The sequence below is a fragment of the Alosa pseudoharengus genome, unplaced genomic scaffold, assembly GCF_046254945.1.
Source record: "Alosa pseudoharengus isolate Yale_2024_CS ecotype anadromous, Long Island Sound unplaced genomic scaffold, YU_APseudo_1.1 YU_APseudo_1.1_scf_1, whole genome shotgun sequence".
Taxonomy (NCBI): Eukaryota; Metazoa; Chordata; class Actinopteri; order Clupeiformes; family Clupeidae; genus Alosa; species Alosa pseudoharengus.
The window spans coordinates 19,529,150-19,548,604 of record NW_027468564.1 but is presented as its reverse complement, the minus strand read 5'-3'; the positions used below and the strand labels follow the sequence as shown (position 1 = coordinate 19,548,604).

Below are 19,455 nucleotides of genomic sequence, written 5' to 3'. Positions count from 1 at the left end.
CTGTATTATTTTTATTTATTTATTTATTTATTTATTTATTTATTAATTATAATAATAATAATAATAATTATTATTATTATTATTATTATTATTATTATCATCATCTGTGCTTATCATGTAGGCCTGATAATGTATCAATCCAATAATCCAGTGTCACATTTTACTCTCTCCCAGGTTGCAACCTTACATGGACTGCCTGTCATCGGCAAGAAAACAAATTGCAGACATGCGCAGATGGCTACTCGAAAGTGAAAGTATCCTATGTCGTTCGGGATTTCCGAGAACTCAGCCAATTCATGTAACAGTGGACTCCTCCCCGAGCCAGATAACGAATTGACCGAGGCGTTGACCAAACTGATTTCTTTTTTTTCCTTTTTTTCAGTAGCCGAGACAGCGGTGTAGCCAAGCGGGTTTTTTGTGTCATTTGCTGCCTAAATTGCACCGGTAGGCTAAACCCCATTGCATTGCTAGCCATCGGGGTTTCGCGTGATTGTTTTGATTTTTCCTAGTCGCCTAGAGAGGTAGGCTAAGTATAGGTTACGGGTTACAAGTGATGTGTGCGTCTTCAGTGAAACCGCTACGTGTTTTATAAGCAGCGCAATCGGTTTCATTTTCATTGTTTTTCTTTCCTTTTTGGGTGTGCAGTGCACTGCGCGCTGATCTACCATTCTGCAACAACTGCACGCCAGTGGAGTCGGAACATCCCTTCGGCAAGATCTTTAGGCTTCTAAAGGTAGGTTGGAAACAACTAGGCTAGGCTACAAAACTAGGTTGAACCTGCGTTTGTTTTAAACTTGTAATTTATTTTCCCGATGTGTGTCGCCTAAACATGTTCAATGGTTAAACGTGTATGCAATCATAATAATATATAAACCTAACCCAACAATAATCGTGGAAGGATTGGAAGGATTTTTACACAATGTGTTCAGACCATCGAGGCTAACCATGCACTTTATACGATTCAGATGTAGGACATGTGTATATAGTAGCACTACACTTTCTCATCAGCGGCTATGTGGCTAGTTTGATGAAGGCTATAATATCATAGCCTAAATCTCTACACTGCAGGCCCGCAGCAATAGGAATCCATGACTAGGCCTTCCTTTTAAGCTAACGAATGTTCCTCTAGAACAAGGTTTTCTGCGAGTCCCCTTTCGTCACTAGGCCTACTGTGAACAGATGTGTTGTTGTTGTTTAACAGGTATTCTACTTTGTCTAGAGTGGGGATATTTGTGCAGTTCTATAAGAATGTTGGTACAGGTTGATACTGGTTGATTGTTGATTCCCTGTGTCCTGTGTCATACTGCTGCTACTTCTTTCATTTCACAATGGAATTGACATGTGACTTACAACCTGCACTATTTGTGTCATATAAGAAGACCTTATCAAATGTCGTCCCTTTCTCTGACCACTAGGCCCTGCTACACTGTAAAAACAATAACATGCACATTGCACAATGACATCTGTATTCATATGTATATTTTCATTCACCATCATTTAACTCATTGTTTTATTTGAAATATGTAGGCCTAGCTTTTTATTTGCAGTATGACACAGGACACAGGCAATCAACAATCAACCAGTATAAACCTGTACCAACTTATAGAACTGCACAAGTATTCTCATTCTAGACCTATTTAAGCAGGATAATTTTTATTTATTTATTTGTTAAACAGTGTAGGTTGTCCAATCATCTTTGACCCTTTCATGTCCAACAATCCACAATGAGTAAAAACATATTATTCATTTAAGTTTGTGCCTTTTATTTTATTTGTCTTATTTTTCTTGTTTTTAAGTTGTCCAACCATCTAAGAGCCAGCCATGTCCAACGGTCCACCCCCCATGCCAGCGCCTGTGTGCCTGATTGAGAACACAGACCAGGGCCTGCAGACGGTGGAGTCGGCCCTCAACCTCCTGCGGAGGATCCAGCAGCCCGTGGTGGTGGTGGCCGTGGTGGGGCTCTACCGCACCGGCAAGTCCTACCTCATGAACCGGCTGGCCCAGCAGCAGTCAGGTAAGCCAGGAGATTTTATTTGGGTCGCCAGCACAATTTATGTTGTGTTATAGGCCTAACTGATACCATTTGTCATTTGATACCAGAAAAGCTAACATTTTTCTATTAGGATGTAGTTTGTTAACTACCACAGTCACGGTTTTGTCATAAAAGCTCATGAAACTGGCGCATGAAACGGAGGGACGAACGGATCGCAGAGGGGGTGCCAGAGCATGGTTATCTACCTCTCAAAATGAATCCGTTCTGTGGGGCGCCTGCCATGTACCTCGCAGTTGCAAACGACATGAATCCGCCTATTTGCACGAACATTAACAGATACCAGCTCCTCAACTTTACCAATTAAAATCTAGTGACCATGCTGTCAACTAAAGCAGACATCCATAGACCGGACATAAGGCCATTCAATTTGCATGTAGATAGTTTTGATTGTAGATGCAATCTTTTAGCAATTTCTTTTAGAAATACAGGAACAGCTTACTATGCCGACGAATGACGACTGCACAACATGCGAGAATTTCCCCAATCTTTTCAGTAGTCATTTCCAACTTTTCACGCTGATGGTGCTCAAAATGCCGTGTTCAAAGCAGGATCTATCTATCTAGATCCTAGGCTATATGTATGGTTGGGGAAGGCATAGAAAAGTTGGAGAACCTGTGGCCTAAAACAATATTGGTGGTTGCAGGGTAGATTTGAAGTGAAATGGGTCGCAATGGTCTGTCATTTTTAAAAAGTGGGTCCCCAGAAAAAAAGTTTGGGAAACACTGAGGTAAGCTACAAAACACACACAAGCAGACACAGAAACGCACACATATATACACACACACATACATATATACACACACAAACACACACACAAAACGTAAGCTACAAACATGCACATGCAAGTAGACGCACACATACACACTTGGAACACAGACTGTCTCACATATTGTACATTCACACACACTCACACACACACACACACACACACACACACGCAAACACAGGAAACAGTCGGTTCCCAGCCAACTAGTAACAGTAGTATCAGTGCTGTTCAAAGTGACCAAAACTCTGTAGTGCTGCTTTAAGAAGTTACATCTATGTATAAGTATAAGTATATATACTCTTTTGATCCCGTGAGGGAAATTTGGTCTCTGCATTTATCCCAATCCGTGAATTAGTGAAACACACTCAGTACACAGTGAACACACAGTGAGGTGAAGCACCTTTATCGCGGACACTTCTCAGTAACTTCTGGGGAAAGGTCACTAGATAACATTATGGCTCACCATATGGCCCATCCTACAGTAAAAATGTGACTTTGTATTGATTATTTCCATAAGATTATCTCTCAATGCAAACAAAGTCCTTTTTGGCAAGTCCCTCCACTCGGCGGCCATTTGACAACGCTTTTTGGGCACTCGTCGGGCAGCCATTTCGGCAGAAATGCGCGCGCGCAAGGTTTCACGACACCAATTTTGCTCCAGCGGCGAGATCACAACACATGATTAGCACAATGTCTTCACAACACACCATATGATTGGCTCAATGTATTCACATCACACCACATGATTGGCTCAATGTATTCACATGTCGACGTTTTGCCGAGGAAGGGGTGGGATATGTGCAAATAACGGCCATATTGGCGTTACAAACTAGCCTCATGCATTTCTATGGAGTATTTTTTGAGTGCTGTGTCTCCACATTAGAAAGTCTTTGATGCAAATCAAACCAGCTATTAGGCTGAAATAAAACCATGACAATCTCTAGGTATGGTGAAGGTTATGTGATGATGTGGGGCTATTTTAATGGCAAAGGCCAAGGGAACCTTATCAGGATGCATAGTATCCTGGATCCATGAAATAACTGGCCTTTAAAAATAAAAATGTGCCTGCCTCAATAGGAATTTAACATAGGGGTGTGTATACCTATGTCCCCTGTATTTTAAGGAAGAACATTTATTTATTTATGATATATTATTCATTCACTAAGTGTTCTTAAAGGTTAGATTTTTCCTCATTTTTTTTTTATTAAGGCATTAAGATTAATTTCCAAAAGATGATTTTTTTATCTTTTTAGTCAACTTGTCAAGCATGGGTTCATTCACTTATGAGCACAACTGTATAACAATAAACTACTTGAAATTGAACTTGAAGGTTGGCATATTTAGATCCACTAACTAAGGAACCACTAATAGTTCTGGAACATCAACTCATTCAGGCAGGAGGTGCACTGGGTCCATTTCAAAGCTGTCTCGCTGCCTTCAGCTGTCTAATGAGTCATTTCATTTCTCTCTCTCTCTCTCTCTTTCTCTCTCACACACACACACACACACACACACACAAAGAGTGCAGAGTTGTGAGGTTACAATGATAAATAACTGTGTGTTTAGTGTGTAATGGCTGTCTTATGTAAAATTAGACAGCTGACAAGTCTATGCTGCTATGGCTTTAAACACAAACAAACCTGCCCACTCACATACAACCTCCCACACACACTGGGGAAAAAAGGGGAGAGGACCAAAAATAGTTTGATTGACAACTTGTCTTTGTTGGAGGTTCAGTACCATATATGATGTGTGATTTGTGTGCTATAGACTCCTGAGGCCACCCATGTTGGTGTCTGTTGGTGATCATGTAAATGATTTAATTCAGGCTTCGCCCTGGGCAGCACCATCGAGTCGAAGACCAAAGGCATCTGGATGTGGTGTGTGCCTCATCCCATGAAAAAAGGTGGGCAAATTGGTTACTTCATTCATTTATTCGTTTGTTTATCTATCTATCCATTTATCCATCTATGTGTTAGCATATTTGTAAATTGAACTTTTAATGTTTATTAGGCTTTAGAAAAAACATGTGACAATTTGTCAATATTAAGAATAAGGAGAATATATGTACTAAAGCCTGTGGTTTGTGTATCCATTACAAATCTGTAAGGCGGGGATCACATCAGCCAGCGGCAAGTGGCAGCGGCAAACATAACGCAATGCTCAGACCATAATAAGTTTTATCTCGTTCCTAAGCAACACAAACGGTTTGTCAATTGAATACGCAAGTTGAACCAAGTTCAACGCTCAGCTTGCTCAACGCTAGCGTTACACCAGCGTTGCCACTGTTCCGCTGCCGAACCATTAGAGAACAAAAGGAAACCTGCCGTTTGCCGCTGGCTAATGTGATCCCGGCCTAACTGTCCTTGTGTGAGGTGTGGTGTTCTAGAATCTTTAGTGGTGAGTTGTGAATCACTGTCATTGTTGTCACTATGGTTACCATGTGGAACACAGGAAGTAGAATGCTTTAACAATGGGGTGAATTCTGTTTTAGGACACACACTGGTGCTGCTAGACACTGAAGGACTTGGTGATGTCGACAAGGTGAGGACCGTAACATTGAGGACAGTGTTGCACTATTTACATTCTGTAATTTCAGATGTGCACAGGTTATGCACTGTAGCAAGGGCATTTGTCACAGAGGCTAACCAACAACCAAGTCTGTTTACACAACATGAGACAGGATACAATAACAATGCACAATTTGGCTGCCAGCTGTCGCAAATGCATCACATGTACCCGCAAACGTGCATGCCAGTAGCCTGAATGGCCAACCAGAACTCACACAGGAAATTCAACAAAGCTGTGTTCATGAACAACAAGTAGGTTTCTTTAGTAACTAAATGCTCATGCCCTGTTGATGCAGGGCAGGCTTTAAGCAAAGCTTTTAGCCTGAGTGCCCCAACAAATAACCAAAAGTAGAAAAAAAACATCAATGCAGCCTTTTTAAAGCTGGCACCTTCCTTCTTTTGTTGATCCAGGCCCACAACACTGCCTGAGGACTCACAATGTTATCTGGCAACCCAGACCCACGTCCCTTATTTTGGGCTTCTGTTACATTTACATTTATTCATTTTGCAGATGCTTTTTCCAAAGTGACTTACATGTGTCAACTATATTACAAGGCATTGTTACATTGTCCACGTACTGTAGCAACTCAGGGTTAAGTGCTCAAGGGCACAGCGGTGGAAGCCGGGAATTGAACCCACATATTTTCTGGCTACTGCATGCTCCTTAACCACTATCACCACCCACTACGCTTTCATCCCCTTTTCAGGCAGGCACTTTCCTTCTTCTGTGTTTTGTTGAATCAGACCCACGTTTCTAATAATAGGCTCCCTACCCAGATACACAAATCACACTCCACACCATAATACAATTATTGTTGATCCTAATAAACATTAAGAAATAGTTTTAGGTAAAATGTAACTGAAATTCTTTAGTAAAAAGTTCTATGCAAAACACATAAACATAATGTGAATGTGCTCAGTGTCAACTGAAACTAAACAAATCAGGTAAACTTTATTTGACATTTCGTCTTTTTCACCGTTTATGCCATTATGAGACTGAGGGGTACACTTGCCATGACACCTCAGTGCAGCAGATGGTGGTGGTAATGCACTCCGTTTGCAAACTGCCAAAAAAAAAGCTCACCAAAAAATAAGAAGGGTTCACTGGCCTGTTCTTCTTCTTCAGTGAGTTTTTTTTAGCAGTTCTATTATAGTCTATGGGCTAGGAGGGAATCCCCCCGCCCACCCCCCCCCCAGTTCTATGACAAGGGACTACATTGTTCCCAGAGCAACTTGGGGTTAAGTGCCTTGCTCAAGGGCACAACGGTGGAAGTTAAGGATTGAACACACATCTTTTCTGGCTGCTGCATGCAAGCCCAGCTCCTTAACCACTACGCTAAAACACCAGTTACAGAACCATCCTCATGCCATTCACAGCACCATAATTCAAGTGTATTATATTTAAAAAGAGTAAACTGCATAAATACACAACCAAATGAATGTTACCTCATTAAAATGTCATCTTGACGATCTCGTTCCACAGGGTGATGAGAAGAACGATGCCTGGGTCTTCTGCCTGGGTGTGCTGCTCAGTAGCACCATGGTCTACAACAGCAGAGGCACCATCGACAACCAGGCCATAGAAAAACTCCAGTATCCTTCCATCTCACACACAGCTTGCCCCCCCCCCCCCCATGCACACACAGACGCGCGCATACACACTCACACACACACACAGACAAAACTCTTTCAAAAGGGTAATTGTTTTTAGCCTTTCATGCAAGCAATAATTTAACCATTAAAGTAAAATAATAGTCAACTTTCCTGAGCCGATCACAGTTACGTGACGGAGCTGACCGAACAGATCCATGTAAAGTCCGGAGGGGCCAGTAAACAAGACGACGATGAGATCCCAGAGGAGTGTGAGTTTGTCCGCTTCTTCCCCAGCTTCGTGTGGGCTGTTCGGGACTTCACTCTGGAGAGGAAGATTGATGGTCGCGATGTGAGTGAGGACGAATACCTGGACTTTGCCCTGCAGCTTAAGAAAGGTCTGTTGTTGAATGACGAAATGTACCTTCTTTTTGTTGACAAAAGGAATTACAATTATTGCTATTCTTTTTAAGTGCAGCGTGCTTTTTTACCTAGCCATACACTTCCTGTGTTAGTTTGAAATTATATATATATTATTTATTTAATTTTTTTAGCCAGTTGGCTAATTTGCAACCCCAGTCCCTGGTCAGACTTTTCTAAAAACATATTACACATAGAGACCATCAAAACATGAAGGGTAATGTTAGTATTAGAAATATATAACATATGTAAAGCTTTCATTTAAACAAGTTGAGAGTAGTTAGCTTCAGTTTCAGTCTGGATCTCTATCTGGATCCACAGGTTTGAATCCCAAGGTGGTGACCTACAACCTCCCGAGGCAGTGCATCAGGAACTTCTTCCCGACCAGGAAGTGCTTCACCTTCCCGTTCCCGACGGAGGCGAAGAACATGACACACTTGGACTCCATGGCTGAGGCCGACCTGGACCCGGACTTCCTGAAAGTGGCTGACCGTTTCTGCAGCTACATATTTGCAGAGAGCCGTGTGAAGACTGTGAAGGGAGGTCATAGGGTTACCGGCAGCCGTGAGTCAGAGTCTTTCTTTGTATTTCATGGAAGCCTGTTTCCGTCAGATGGGAGAAAATTAAGTGACAGCCCGGCCATTCGGCCATGTGTAAACAAAAAAGATGCTATTGGGTACACTGACTCTATCATTAACACGTTCTCGCCACCTACTGAACGTCCTGGTTTGCGCACCCCATAACCTCGGTTTGGTTTACAATGGCCGCCGTGTGAATAAGGCAAATGCTAGCCTTTTGTAAAAACACCAGGCCCAATTGCTAATCAGAATCAATTTGGATTATTCATCCTTGCATTTGGTATCTGTCTCATACGAGGATAACTTTCTCCAACAAGGAATTCTTAATTGTATCAATGTGTAGAGGATGCATTGTCCTGAAAGAAAGAATTATGACTTAAACTGAGTTGTTAGTTTACATCTAGCAACTTTGCAATAATTAGCTAGCAAGCTAAGTTGAGCAGAACAGCACACAATAAGATCTAGTGAAGATCTATCTACAGTATATAAAACAAATTTACACTCAAAGCTTAAGCTTACAGTAATGTGAAATCAATGTTCTAATTTTACTTATACCCTGATTCCGCATCTTGGATTTGAAATCTGGATTGAGTGGTTTGCTCATTGTGTGTAGGGTTCAGCTATCTTGTGAAGATCTACGTGGAGACCATCAACAGTGGCAAGGTTCCCTGTCTGGAGAATGCAGTGGTTGCCATGGCAGAGATCGAGAACCAGTCGGCTGTGAGCGAAGCTTTCCAGCTCTTTGAGCAGGGCATGGAGAACCTGAAGAAGAACTTCCCAATTGATCTCGGACCTCTCTCTGCGGAACACCAACGCCTCTCTGCCTTGGCAACGCAGGAGTTCCTTAAACGTTCCTTCAAGGACACAGAGGGGCAGTACATGGCACAGCTGCAGGTGAGTGTTGATGAGCTGTTAGAAAAAAATACTTTTTTATCAATCTGCAAAGAAAAGTTGTAGGCCTGGCCTGCAGTGTTTTGTTTGTTAGTTTGTGTATTTCTTTTGTTTATTGAATTATTTGTTTTAATTTGTTTGCTACATTCACAAATATTTCTTCATTTATTGATTTATTTATTTATTCATTCAGCAATTGTATTGAAAGACTTGCAGTGGTATACAGATATACCGTTTCCATCAATATTTGCTCCTGGCTATAGAACCCATTCTCCTTACAAACTCTATTGTCCAGTTGGAATGTTGTGCTATGGTCAATTTCAATAAATTATTTTGTCCAATATGGGCAATCTGTGTAATACAACAAGCAAAAGAACACACAGCAGACATGATGCACAGTAATGTCCTGTGTATTAGCCACATTGTGTATAAACCACAGGACAGTGTTTTATGGAAGAAAAAACAAAACAAAGCCATATTAATACCATATTAACTCCCCCCCACGTATTAATCTCATAGCAGAAGACATTTAGCAAAATCAACGTTTAAACCTCAGCTAATAGTTGGGAAATTACAGGTACAACAACAGAACACAAAATAATTTACATAAACATGTGAACAAGGTAACTTAATAATATCTATACCTAATCTATAGTACTAAGTTAGTACGTTTTTTAAAAACACTGTTTTACGTTCTGGTGGCCATTGGCTGTATGTATTCAATTAGTCATGTTGACTGATTGAAAGTGTATGTTGTGGCTCCCACTTTGACAGGAGAAAGTGGGAAAACTCTATAAACAGCTAATCAATGAGAACATGGACGCCTCTGAGAAGCTGTGCCGGAAGCTTCTCTCTGATCTGTATGCGCCTATGGCTGCCAACATTCAGCAGGGCATCTATGCCAAGCCAGGCGGGTACGAGATCTACTGCCGCGACCGAGATGCCATGGTGGCCAGGTACCGGCAGGATGGCAAGAAGGGCACGAAGGTGAGTGTCATATAGACACAGGGCTGGGTAGTAACTGATTACATTTAATCAGGTTACAAAAAATATTATCTTTAATCAGTCCATCTTACATGATGTGTAATCACATTATAGAATATTACTTATCAGAATCTGAATCAACACACCTTTTGAATGATTATGGGGTGTGTTTCAACCTAGCCCAGGGGTCGGCAACCCGCGGCTCCAGAGCCGCATGTGGCTCTTTGATCCCTCTGATGCAGCTCAGCTTTTGAAATTAATTAATGAGTATTTAAAATGTATTTTATTTTAGTTCATTCATTGTCAAAATGTAATATTGTAAGTCTATCTGAGTAATTTAGCCTATATAACTTTCTACATCACTTGACTCCGTAACCGTAGCTGCACAATATTGTTACATTCGCGGTTCGTTGCCATGTCAATATCAAACAAAATCACCGATTTCCCTCCATTTCAGTCAACGAGAACACTTTAATTGTTATTGTTGATGTGTGCGCTTGCTGTAGGCTAGATAAGGAAAATGTCAAAAAGGAAACGTCAGCGACCACAGCTTGCGAGCGCGAACACAAGGCTGAAATGGGAAAGTTTCCATCCAAAGACTGATTCTGAAAACGCGAAATGAACTGCCCGTTATATATCGCACACTGCAACGAGTTAGTAGGCTATTGCTGTGTTGACCCTGTTCGGTTCCACTTGCATGTAAGAAATCTTTCTCACATATGAAAAATATAAAGACAAACCCGCGCTCACGTTTAAGGGCAATTCCGCGCAAAACTGTCAACAATGCCATGGTATTTAGTTGCCATTATGGATATGACAGTTTTGGGTGGAGTTGCCCTTAAATGGTGACAGCGTCAATTCTTGCATGAAACTTCACCTCACTGAATATGAGCCTGCCAGACTCCAAGGCCATCACCAAATCTAATCTCTGGTAGGCCTAATGTTTAATTTCGCCAATGACATGTCAACGAAAATTGAGTGTTGTGTTGTTAACTATGATGTTACTTTGCATACCAAAGGACACTGGAAAAATAGGGGGTGGTGTTTAGCCTACATGGGAAGGTCTATACTTCTGTCATTCCACTTTACATTTCAAGTTACTTGCACATTAAAACTAGTATAAAATGTAGGCTATTTAAAAATCCTCTGTTGAATGAAAGTAACTGTACGTTAAATATCCAAACTTTTTCTTGTAACCGTCTTTATGTGGCTCTTCTGAGATTAAAAAAATACTAAATTTGGTAAAAGTGGCTCTCCAGGCAAAAAAGGTTGCCGCCCGCTGACCTAGCCTGAAAGCCAGCCCGAATTGACCCTCGCCCACAAAATATGGGGATGACAAACGCCTTAATCCCTGTTTCTTGTTTGTCTTTTAAAGTTATCATTGTCAATATCTTGTAAACCAGATGTGATAGTAGAATCTGATTATCTCCAGCAACTCAAGTGTGTTCAGGTGACATAGATGACTGCTTCACTGTTGGTCATCATCTGACATTATCATATAATGCCCGCCCAAATGATTTCCTTGGCCTGAACACATCTTTATTTGAGCCTAGAGACTTCTCAATGCAATGACTCCAGAAAGAAGTCCCTGCCCTTACATATTTAGTTGCGCTCCTGGTATTCGTAAAATGGGAAGATCAGAAACAGTTGTCAATGGGATCTTTTCCAGAAATTCAAATTTACTAAAAGACTTGTCTGTTTGTTTTGTCCCCAGGGGGAGGAGATGTTGGATGAGTTTCTCCAGCAGAAGAACGCTGAGGCCAACTCCATTCTGATGGCAGACGAGAGACTCACCGAGGCCGACAAAAAGATGGCTGGTAAGATGTCCACCTCGCTTGGTTAGCACCAGACCTTATCTATGGTGTCAGTTAGCTGCCTTAATTATGCGAGCACATAAAGAATGCAAACGAGCGCAGATTCAGGAATCGAGAGCGTAAATACTGAAACTGAGGGGTGTATTTGATCATCATACAGCAACTTCAGCATGCCGTCAGACGACTACCCTGTATGTCAATTGAAGTGCAAATTTAAACTGCTAATGTGACTGTAATTGATAATTTATTCAATAATATATAATTCAACTTAAAGGACAATTCCGGCGCAAAATGAACCTAGGGGTTAATAACACATGTGTACCGAGTTCGACCGTTCGCTGGGATTTGTTTTCATCCTAGTCGAATGTGACCAGTTTTATTGCAAACCGCTTATTAGCGTTTAACGCTAGCCATCGGGGCACACGTACAGAGAAAGAAATTGCTATTTCTATACCACTAACAAGGCTCAAAATAGCCCCACACTTACACAGTAGCATAATGAGGGTCTCTACATGTAACCGAAGCATTGAGAACTTTGTAAGTGTACAGGCAGTTTATTAAAAAGAAACACATTACCGTTGACGTCTGGTTCACATACAGGCAGGCGCCTTGGTTAAACAGAACTGGGATGTAAAGTGCATCTCGGGTGAAACGTTGTTGCAGAAAGACTGTGCAAAAGAGAAGCACTGAACGCAACAGGAGACATAAGAGATGGCAGGTTATTTGAACGAATTTGAAGACATCGAGGATGAACCCTTATTGGACGTCCTTATCTTTTCGAGTCGGAATACCAACGAAGAGCTGCGGGAGCTCCGTGAAAGGGCTATGAGAGAGAGAGCTAGAAGCTACCTGTAGTCAATACCACACACAGGCGGCGGCGATCCATACCAGATAGATCCACTAAGTAAGTAGCCTACACTATACAAGTTATGTTACATCGGAGCTATTATTTCTGATAGGCCTATATTGAGCAAATTACGTTTGATTTTAGTTCACATCGCCTGCCTGTATATGTGAACCAGACGTCAATGGTAATGTGTTTCTTTTTAATAAACTGCCTGTACACTTACAAAGTTCTCAATGCTTCGGTTTACATGTAGAGACCCTCATTATGCTACTGTGTAAGTGTGGGGCTATTTTGAGCCTTGTTAGTGGTATCGAAATAGCGATTTGTTTCTCTGTACGTGTGCCCCGAAGGCTAGCGTTAAACGCTAATAAGCGGTTTGCAATAAAACTGGTCACATTCGACTAGCATGAAACCAAATCCCAGCGAACGGTCGAACTCGGTACACATGTGTTATTAACCCCTAGGTTCATTTTGCGCCGGAATTGTCCTTTAAGTTGAATTATATATTATTGAATAAATTATCAATTACAGTCACATTAGCAGTTTAAATTTGCACTTCAATTGACATACAGGGTAGTCGTCTGACGGCATGCTGAAGTTGCTGTATGATGATCAAATACCTCAATCATCTAGTTGCATGCTGTTGAGAAGTAGCTGTTTGGTGGGCCTATCTGACTTTGGCAGCAACATCAGGGGCGGATTTAGCAATTTGGGGGCCTAACGTACAACCACCAAGCAATTAGTGTCATAACGTATGGCAACAGTCATAACAAAATCTCAGATGGTGCAGCAACAAATCTGATTTGACACAAAATGACCCATAACATGTAGACAGTGTGTGTGAGAGGAAAGGGTTGGAGAGGGAAAGATTATATGTTTGCAGTCATTCTACAAGACATCTGTGTGCGTGTATGTGAGTGAAACAGAGAGATCATCTAGGTTGTCTGCATCGGATTCGACAGCAGCAGGCTGTAATGGTAGCTCCTAATTTTCGCTATCATTGACGTTATCGTTGTTGTCAACCTCCACTGGTGGTGTCTCCTTAAAGTAAATGGTTGACTTTTTGTAGCAATGCGTTTTTCTGTTATTGCAACCGCTAGTATAACTTCGACTTAACTTCAAAATCTGTCTCTCTGTTCTACCTCTATATTTCCAGGCTGCGTCGTTCATATTTTGTCTTTCCTGGTCAATGGAATAATCCATTGTAGTATGGAAAGGGGGAGGGTGCCGAGACATGCACTGAATTAGGCATTCTGATGTTTTATTTGATTGCTTAGAAGTATGATTAAAACATGCAGTGACAATGTAAGCTTAACCATGTTTACGAGTATACAACCTATACATTTTTGTATTTTTTTGGGGGGGAGTGGGAGGATTTATTGGGGGGCCTCTTAGTTGGGGGCCCCAGGCGATTGCCTGTCTTTGCCTTAATGCTAAGTCTGCCCCTGAGCGACATTAATAATCGTGATTTAGATTTCTTCACTGATGATGATCGAGCCCTGTTGTTAACCACTGTCATTAAGGAAATGCCAACAAATGTTGTCAAAACTACTTGCCGTCCTTTCTTGGAAGCTTGAAAGCATTAAGTACAGGGAGCTGCTAGGGACTAGAAAGCAGATGTAGATAATGTCATTATCAGTATCATTTTGTTACACACACACACACACACACACACACACACAGAAACACAAACAAACACAAACACAAACACACACACAGATAGAGCCACGCATACACACATACAAACACACACACATCTATCCAAACCACTCTCGAAACCAATTGGACAGTTTCCCTCCCAAAACACCTCTCTCATATGAACTACCCCCCTCTCCCTGCCCTCACATCCCCCACATCACTCCTCTCTCTTCATCCTCAGAGGCCCGTGAGCAAGCAGCAGTTCAGGAGCAGCAGGCCAAGGTGGCGGCTCAGCGTCAAGAGGACCTACAGCGCGCCCTGGAGGACGAGAAACGCAACCAGGAGGAGCGCTTGAGACGCATGGAGGAGAAGATGGAGGAGGAGAAACGCCTCCAGCGTGAGGAGCTGGACCGCGCCCTGGAGAGCAAGCTGAAGGAGCAGCAGGAGATGATGGAGAAGGGCTTCAGGGACAAGGCCGAGATCATGAGCCAGGAGATCGAGCAGCTCAGGAAGGAAAAGGAGAAGCAGAAGGAGGCCGACCCGGGGTTCTTCCACAGATACATCATGCCTGTGGCCAAGCTCGGCGCAGACGTCCTCTCCTCTGTCCTGCAGTTCAAAGCGATGGGCAAAATGTTCGGCAAAGGAAAGAAGTAGAAAGCCTCCGCTGCCCAGCCATGACAAAGCATGAGGGTGAGAGTGGTGTATGCTCACTAGCCAATATGTGGAGGCCAGGTCTAACTCCATCAATCCCCAAGAACATGAGAGCCAATTACTCACCTCACCAGGGCCTGATTCAATCTGGATCCAATCCTGATCAAGCACCTCTCGCTACGTCGACCCCATTTTCAAATCTATTTTAGGCACCGAGTTAAGGGCCATTCACCACAAGGAACAATAACTATAGAGATATACATAAACAATAAAAACGTCCACACTGACCAACGGTAAGGAGAGTCTCTCCTCGTGTTAATGAATGTCTAAATGGTCGTCAGCTTATCATTAAGTAAAATCGCTCTGAAAGTGGTTCCCAAGAATATTGTTCTTCATGTTGTTATTGTTATAGTTAAATGTGTGGACTTTGTCATTCATATTACCAAGAATGATAATTTGTTACAGTAATTTCCCAACTATTAGCCATGGTTTATACATGAGATTAATAAACGGGGGCCGTTATAGTATTAATATGGGTTTGGCACTGCCTTGAAGGTTTTTTTTTTTTTTTTTTTTTTTTAACGGATGACTGACAGGCGGTTGAGGAGACGTCATAATAGAATTTACTGAGTTGATGTATTGTTTTTATTTTTTTTATTTTGACAGTGTGTAGTTCCAACCGTTCTATCCCTACGTCTGTGATGTCATGGGAGAAAAGTCGGGTAGAGAAATTGATTTTGTGTGAGTCTGTATGAGCAGACATTTGTCAGTCTTCCAAATTGCCTGTTCTGTGTGTACTTCAAGTCACATTATCAATAAACATGTTGAACCTAAATTTCGACTGGAGTGTAAATGTCTTTGTGTCAACAGAAAACTGTTTTAGGTTGTTTGTTAAACAGTTTCATGCTGCCAGTCGAGGCAAAAGCCAAATATCCAACAACCCTGTCCCCTTTACTAATAGCCTAGGTAGTGTCAAATGACAGTTTCTGGTAGTGACAGCAGTTGGGTCATTCCACGAAAACGTGCCATTTTATGTCCCTCAAACAAAAGTGTCTTGCAAAGCTGAATTAACAATATTTTTTTCATAATTATTTTATATTTTAGGAAATATAATAATGGTAAAAATAAATTATTTACTTTTTAAGAATACATCTTTTTTTAAAAAGGATTTTAAGCACTTTTCGTATTAGGAATATTGCAAAAGCTATAAAAATGGCTTGTCCCTCGGTATGACTTGTCTAGTATCACTGGCTATTTAGGATTAAAAAAGTCAAATTATCATAAAAATAAATACATGTACAAAAAGCCTCAAGTGTTTGTTCATGGATCATTAAACAATTTTATTTGGAATGTTTTTAAAATTATGAAAAAATCAACATTTTACATTTGTCCCCATGTTGTCGTCAACCCTGTTACTTTTGGATAAAAACCCCTTTGGAGAAAATGAACTGTGCCAAAAGTTACATAATTTTCAGGAAGTGATATCCCCTGCCTTCCAGGAAGTTAATGGTGAAAAGACCAGAAAAGTGTTGTTCTCTTTTAATGACTTTTATTACGGTTTTGCTCCGTCTGACAGAAGGGGACAAGCTAGTTTTGTCAACCCTGTTACCACAAAATCATGCATTAAAAAATAATTTGATTGAAAATTTAAATGTAAATATTTAACAGCATTTTAACCTCTCTTGAATGCACACCATGTGGTGTCCTGGTGTCCACCACATGGCTAGTAATGGCTGCCGATAACAATATTTCATCAACCCTGTTACTGTCAACCCTGTTACTGTCAATCCTAAAATCTAATAATTCATGTGTTCAACTCCAGAATTATTTATGTAACACATAATTATTTGTATAATATTCATGAATAGTTACAAGAGCACTCATTATTTTATAATAATATATGGGTTTTTTTTGGTAACAGGGTTGACATAGCACACATACCTCCATTGACTATTTGTTAAAGTAAATAAATAAATAAATAAGATAGCCTGAGATGGCACCGCATGTTTTTCTGAGAGGTAAGAATCTACTTAATCCAAAAAGGTGCTTCAAGATTTTAAAAACAGTACTTTGAAAATTAGATATTTTGAATGCAAAATGGCACGTTTTCGTGGAATGACCCAGTTACAGACTCTTGAAATTCCTGGTTGATGAACCGCAATAGGCCCTACACCTCAAGGGAGGTGCACTTCTATATGTATGTTTAATTTGCGTTTATTGGCTTCATTTCTTGTAGGTTTAACAAGCTGCAAATTCACACTAGGTGCAGCAAAACTCCCAGCTACTAGCTAAGTTCCTACTTAATTATAGTCATTTTCTTTGGATAGCCTACATATTGCGCACTTAAAGGAGAATTCCGGTGTGATATTGACCTAAAGTGTGTTGAAACATGATACCGAGTGTGAACGTATGTCTCATAGCCCATCTCGGCTTGTCCCCTGCACTCCAAAATCTGGCGCTAGTTAGCCGATGCTACCAACAGCTTTTTCAATGGTGGTGCTTCGGCATCGGGCTAGCCATGCAAATAAATCACTGTTTTACACCATTTACGACGCTCAATGTATCTCCACACTTCATTGGTAGACTTCCGAGGGCCCTGACATTTAAAACGAGACATTGAGAACTTTGAAAAAGCACTGGTAGTTTACTTACAAGACGATTTATACAGACAGTATCTTCACGAAGTTTAGCGTTTGCAGCCATCTTGAATTTAGTCACGATAAGTCGAGTGATGAGTAAGAATGAACAGTTATGATAAGGGATCAGATTCCAAAAATAATTCAGTGGAAATGCATGGATTCCAGTTGCTGCTACTGGAAGAAACTAGAATCCATGCATTTCCACTGAATTATTTTTGGAATCTGATCCCTTATCCAGTGGCGCGGGAAGTGGGGGTGCGGCAGGTGCTGCAGCACCCCCTGGTGGCGAAGCTTTAAAACCTCGATGACAATAAAATGATAGTTTATGAAAATCTCTGGTTGTTGTTTCTGTTCCACGACATTTTGTATGACATGTTTGGGTTGTGAGATGAAGAAAGGGATAATTTTAATAATAAGCCTATATCGTTTTTGTATACATACTTTAATTGTATGTGTTTGTGATTGCTGTAGAAAGTAATTGGGCTATTGCACGTTCTGTATATATACGCACTAATTGCTGTATGATGCTAATGATCATTCTGTCACATCTCCAACTTTACGTTTGTTATTGCTATAGAAAGTAATTGGTCTATTGCATGTTCTGTATATTTTACGCACTGTTGTATGATGTTGATGATCATTCTGTCACATCTCCGTCTTCTTTTTCCTGCCGCCGTGCAGGCCCAGATGGGAGCCTGTCGCTTTTATTTGATGTGTTTGTGATTACGAAAGTAATTAGCTATTGCATGTTCTGTATATTTCACACAGTAGCCTAATTGTTGTATGCTCATGATCATTCTGTTATGTGATTTAACCTGGTTTCGATGAATTGTTAGAATGAAATAAAGTCCGCTACACCTGCACCAGCTCCCAATGAATGCTTAATTTATTGCGAAGTTTCGGGCACTAGCCCTCTGATCAAGGGCGAGTGCCCGAAACGTCGCAATAAATTAAGCATTTGTTGGGAGCTGCTGTAGCGGACTTTTTTTCATTCTTCCATTTTTTACCTTTTTGTCCAGCACACAACTTAATACTTTGGATGTGCATGCTTTATTCCTTTTTTATTTTGATGAATTGTTAGGCATAGCCTAGGCTACTTGTGGTAGTTTTTAAAATAAACATTGTCATCTAACACCATCCTGGCGCAGCGAGCTCTTTGTTTTAACAGACAGTTTGACAATGGATATATTATCCATATTATACAATTTACATTGATTGCACTAGGCAAATAATATTTTAGTTTGTACGTACGCATTTACACAGATATTTATGTATATTATTTTTTCATCGCTGGTCTTTGGAGTTCGCTTGTTGCGTAGGTTGTGCGAACTGTCAGCCCCCCCCCCCCCCCCCCGGCCGCATCCGCACCCCCTGCCGAAAATGTCTTCCTGCGCGCCTGCCCTTATCATACCTGTTCATTCTTACTCGTCGCTCGACTTTAATGGTAAATGGTGTAAAACAGTGATTTATTTGCATGGCTAGCCCGATGCCGAAGCACCACCATTGAAAAAGCTGTTGGTAGCATCGGCTAACTAGCGCCAGATTTTGGAGTGCAGGGGACAAGCCAAGATGGGCTATGAGACATACGTTCACACTCGGTATCATGTTTCAATACACTTTAGATCAATATCACACTGGAATTCTCCTATTTCGGTACCCCAGTACCGATGACGTTCAGTCTAATAACTCTGCCATACCCCAACCAATTTTATCAATGAAAACTTCCTCAAAAACGTCACATCATAGGCTTTCTGGCGATATGATTGGTTAAGGGATTTGTGGCGCGAAGTTCACTTCAGCTGATATGACAGCTTGTATTTTAGCACACCGTAATCTTTAGTAAACTCATTATTTTCAATCATTTTTGGGGGGTTACTATATGTCAACCAAGATTACAGACCTACTAGGACTGAAACTAACGATTTGTTCTATTTTGAACGATGTTGCTTGCTTGTCATCTGATGATACAGAAAACTAGCTAAGTTAGGTAACGTTAGCATCAGGAGAGGCTGCA

At 41.1% G+C, this 19,455-nt stretch overlaps 1 protein-coding gene across 1 annotated transcript; it reads left to right on the top strand.

The window, feature by feature from the left end:
- Positions 1-270: 270 nt before the first annotated feature.
- Positions 271-15,637, top strand: LOC143122656 (guanylate-binding protein 3-like). The gene is made up of 12 exons (XM_076283441.1): positions 271-521; positions 646-733; positions 1,797-2,014; positions 4,648-4,725; positions 5,314-5,363; positions 6,873-6,982; positions 7,169-7,377; positions 7,721-7,963; positions 8,591-8,871; positions 9,643-9,855; positions 11,567-11,669; positions 14,393-15,637. Exons 3-12 carry the CDS (start codon positions 1,822-1,824, stop codon positions 14,803-14,805), a joined length of 1,893 nt encoding a protein of 630 aa, XP_076139556.1. The 5' UTR covers positions 271-521; positions 646-733; positions 1,797-1,821; the 3' UTR covers positions 14,806-15,637.
- Positions 15,638-19,455: the final 3,818 nt, after the last annotated feature.

Excerpts from the sequence above, each read along its gene's own strand:
- LOC143122656 (XM_076283441.1), top strand. The coding sequence starts at position 1,822 with ATGTCCAACGGTCCACCCCCCATGCCAGCGCCTGTGTGCCTGATTGAG. Across the intron at positions 4,726-5,313 it reads GCCTCATCCCATGAAAAAAG|GACACACACTGGTGCTGCTA; the intron begins GTGGGCAAATTG and ends ATTCTGTTTTAG. Across the intron at positions 9,856-11,566 it reads ATGGCAAGAAGGGCACGAAG|GGGGAGGAGATGTTGGATGA; the intron begins GTGAGTGTCATA and ends TTTTGTCCCCAG.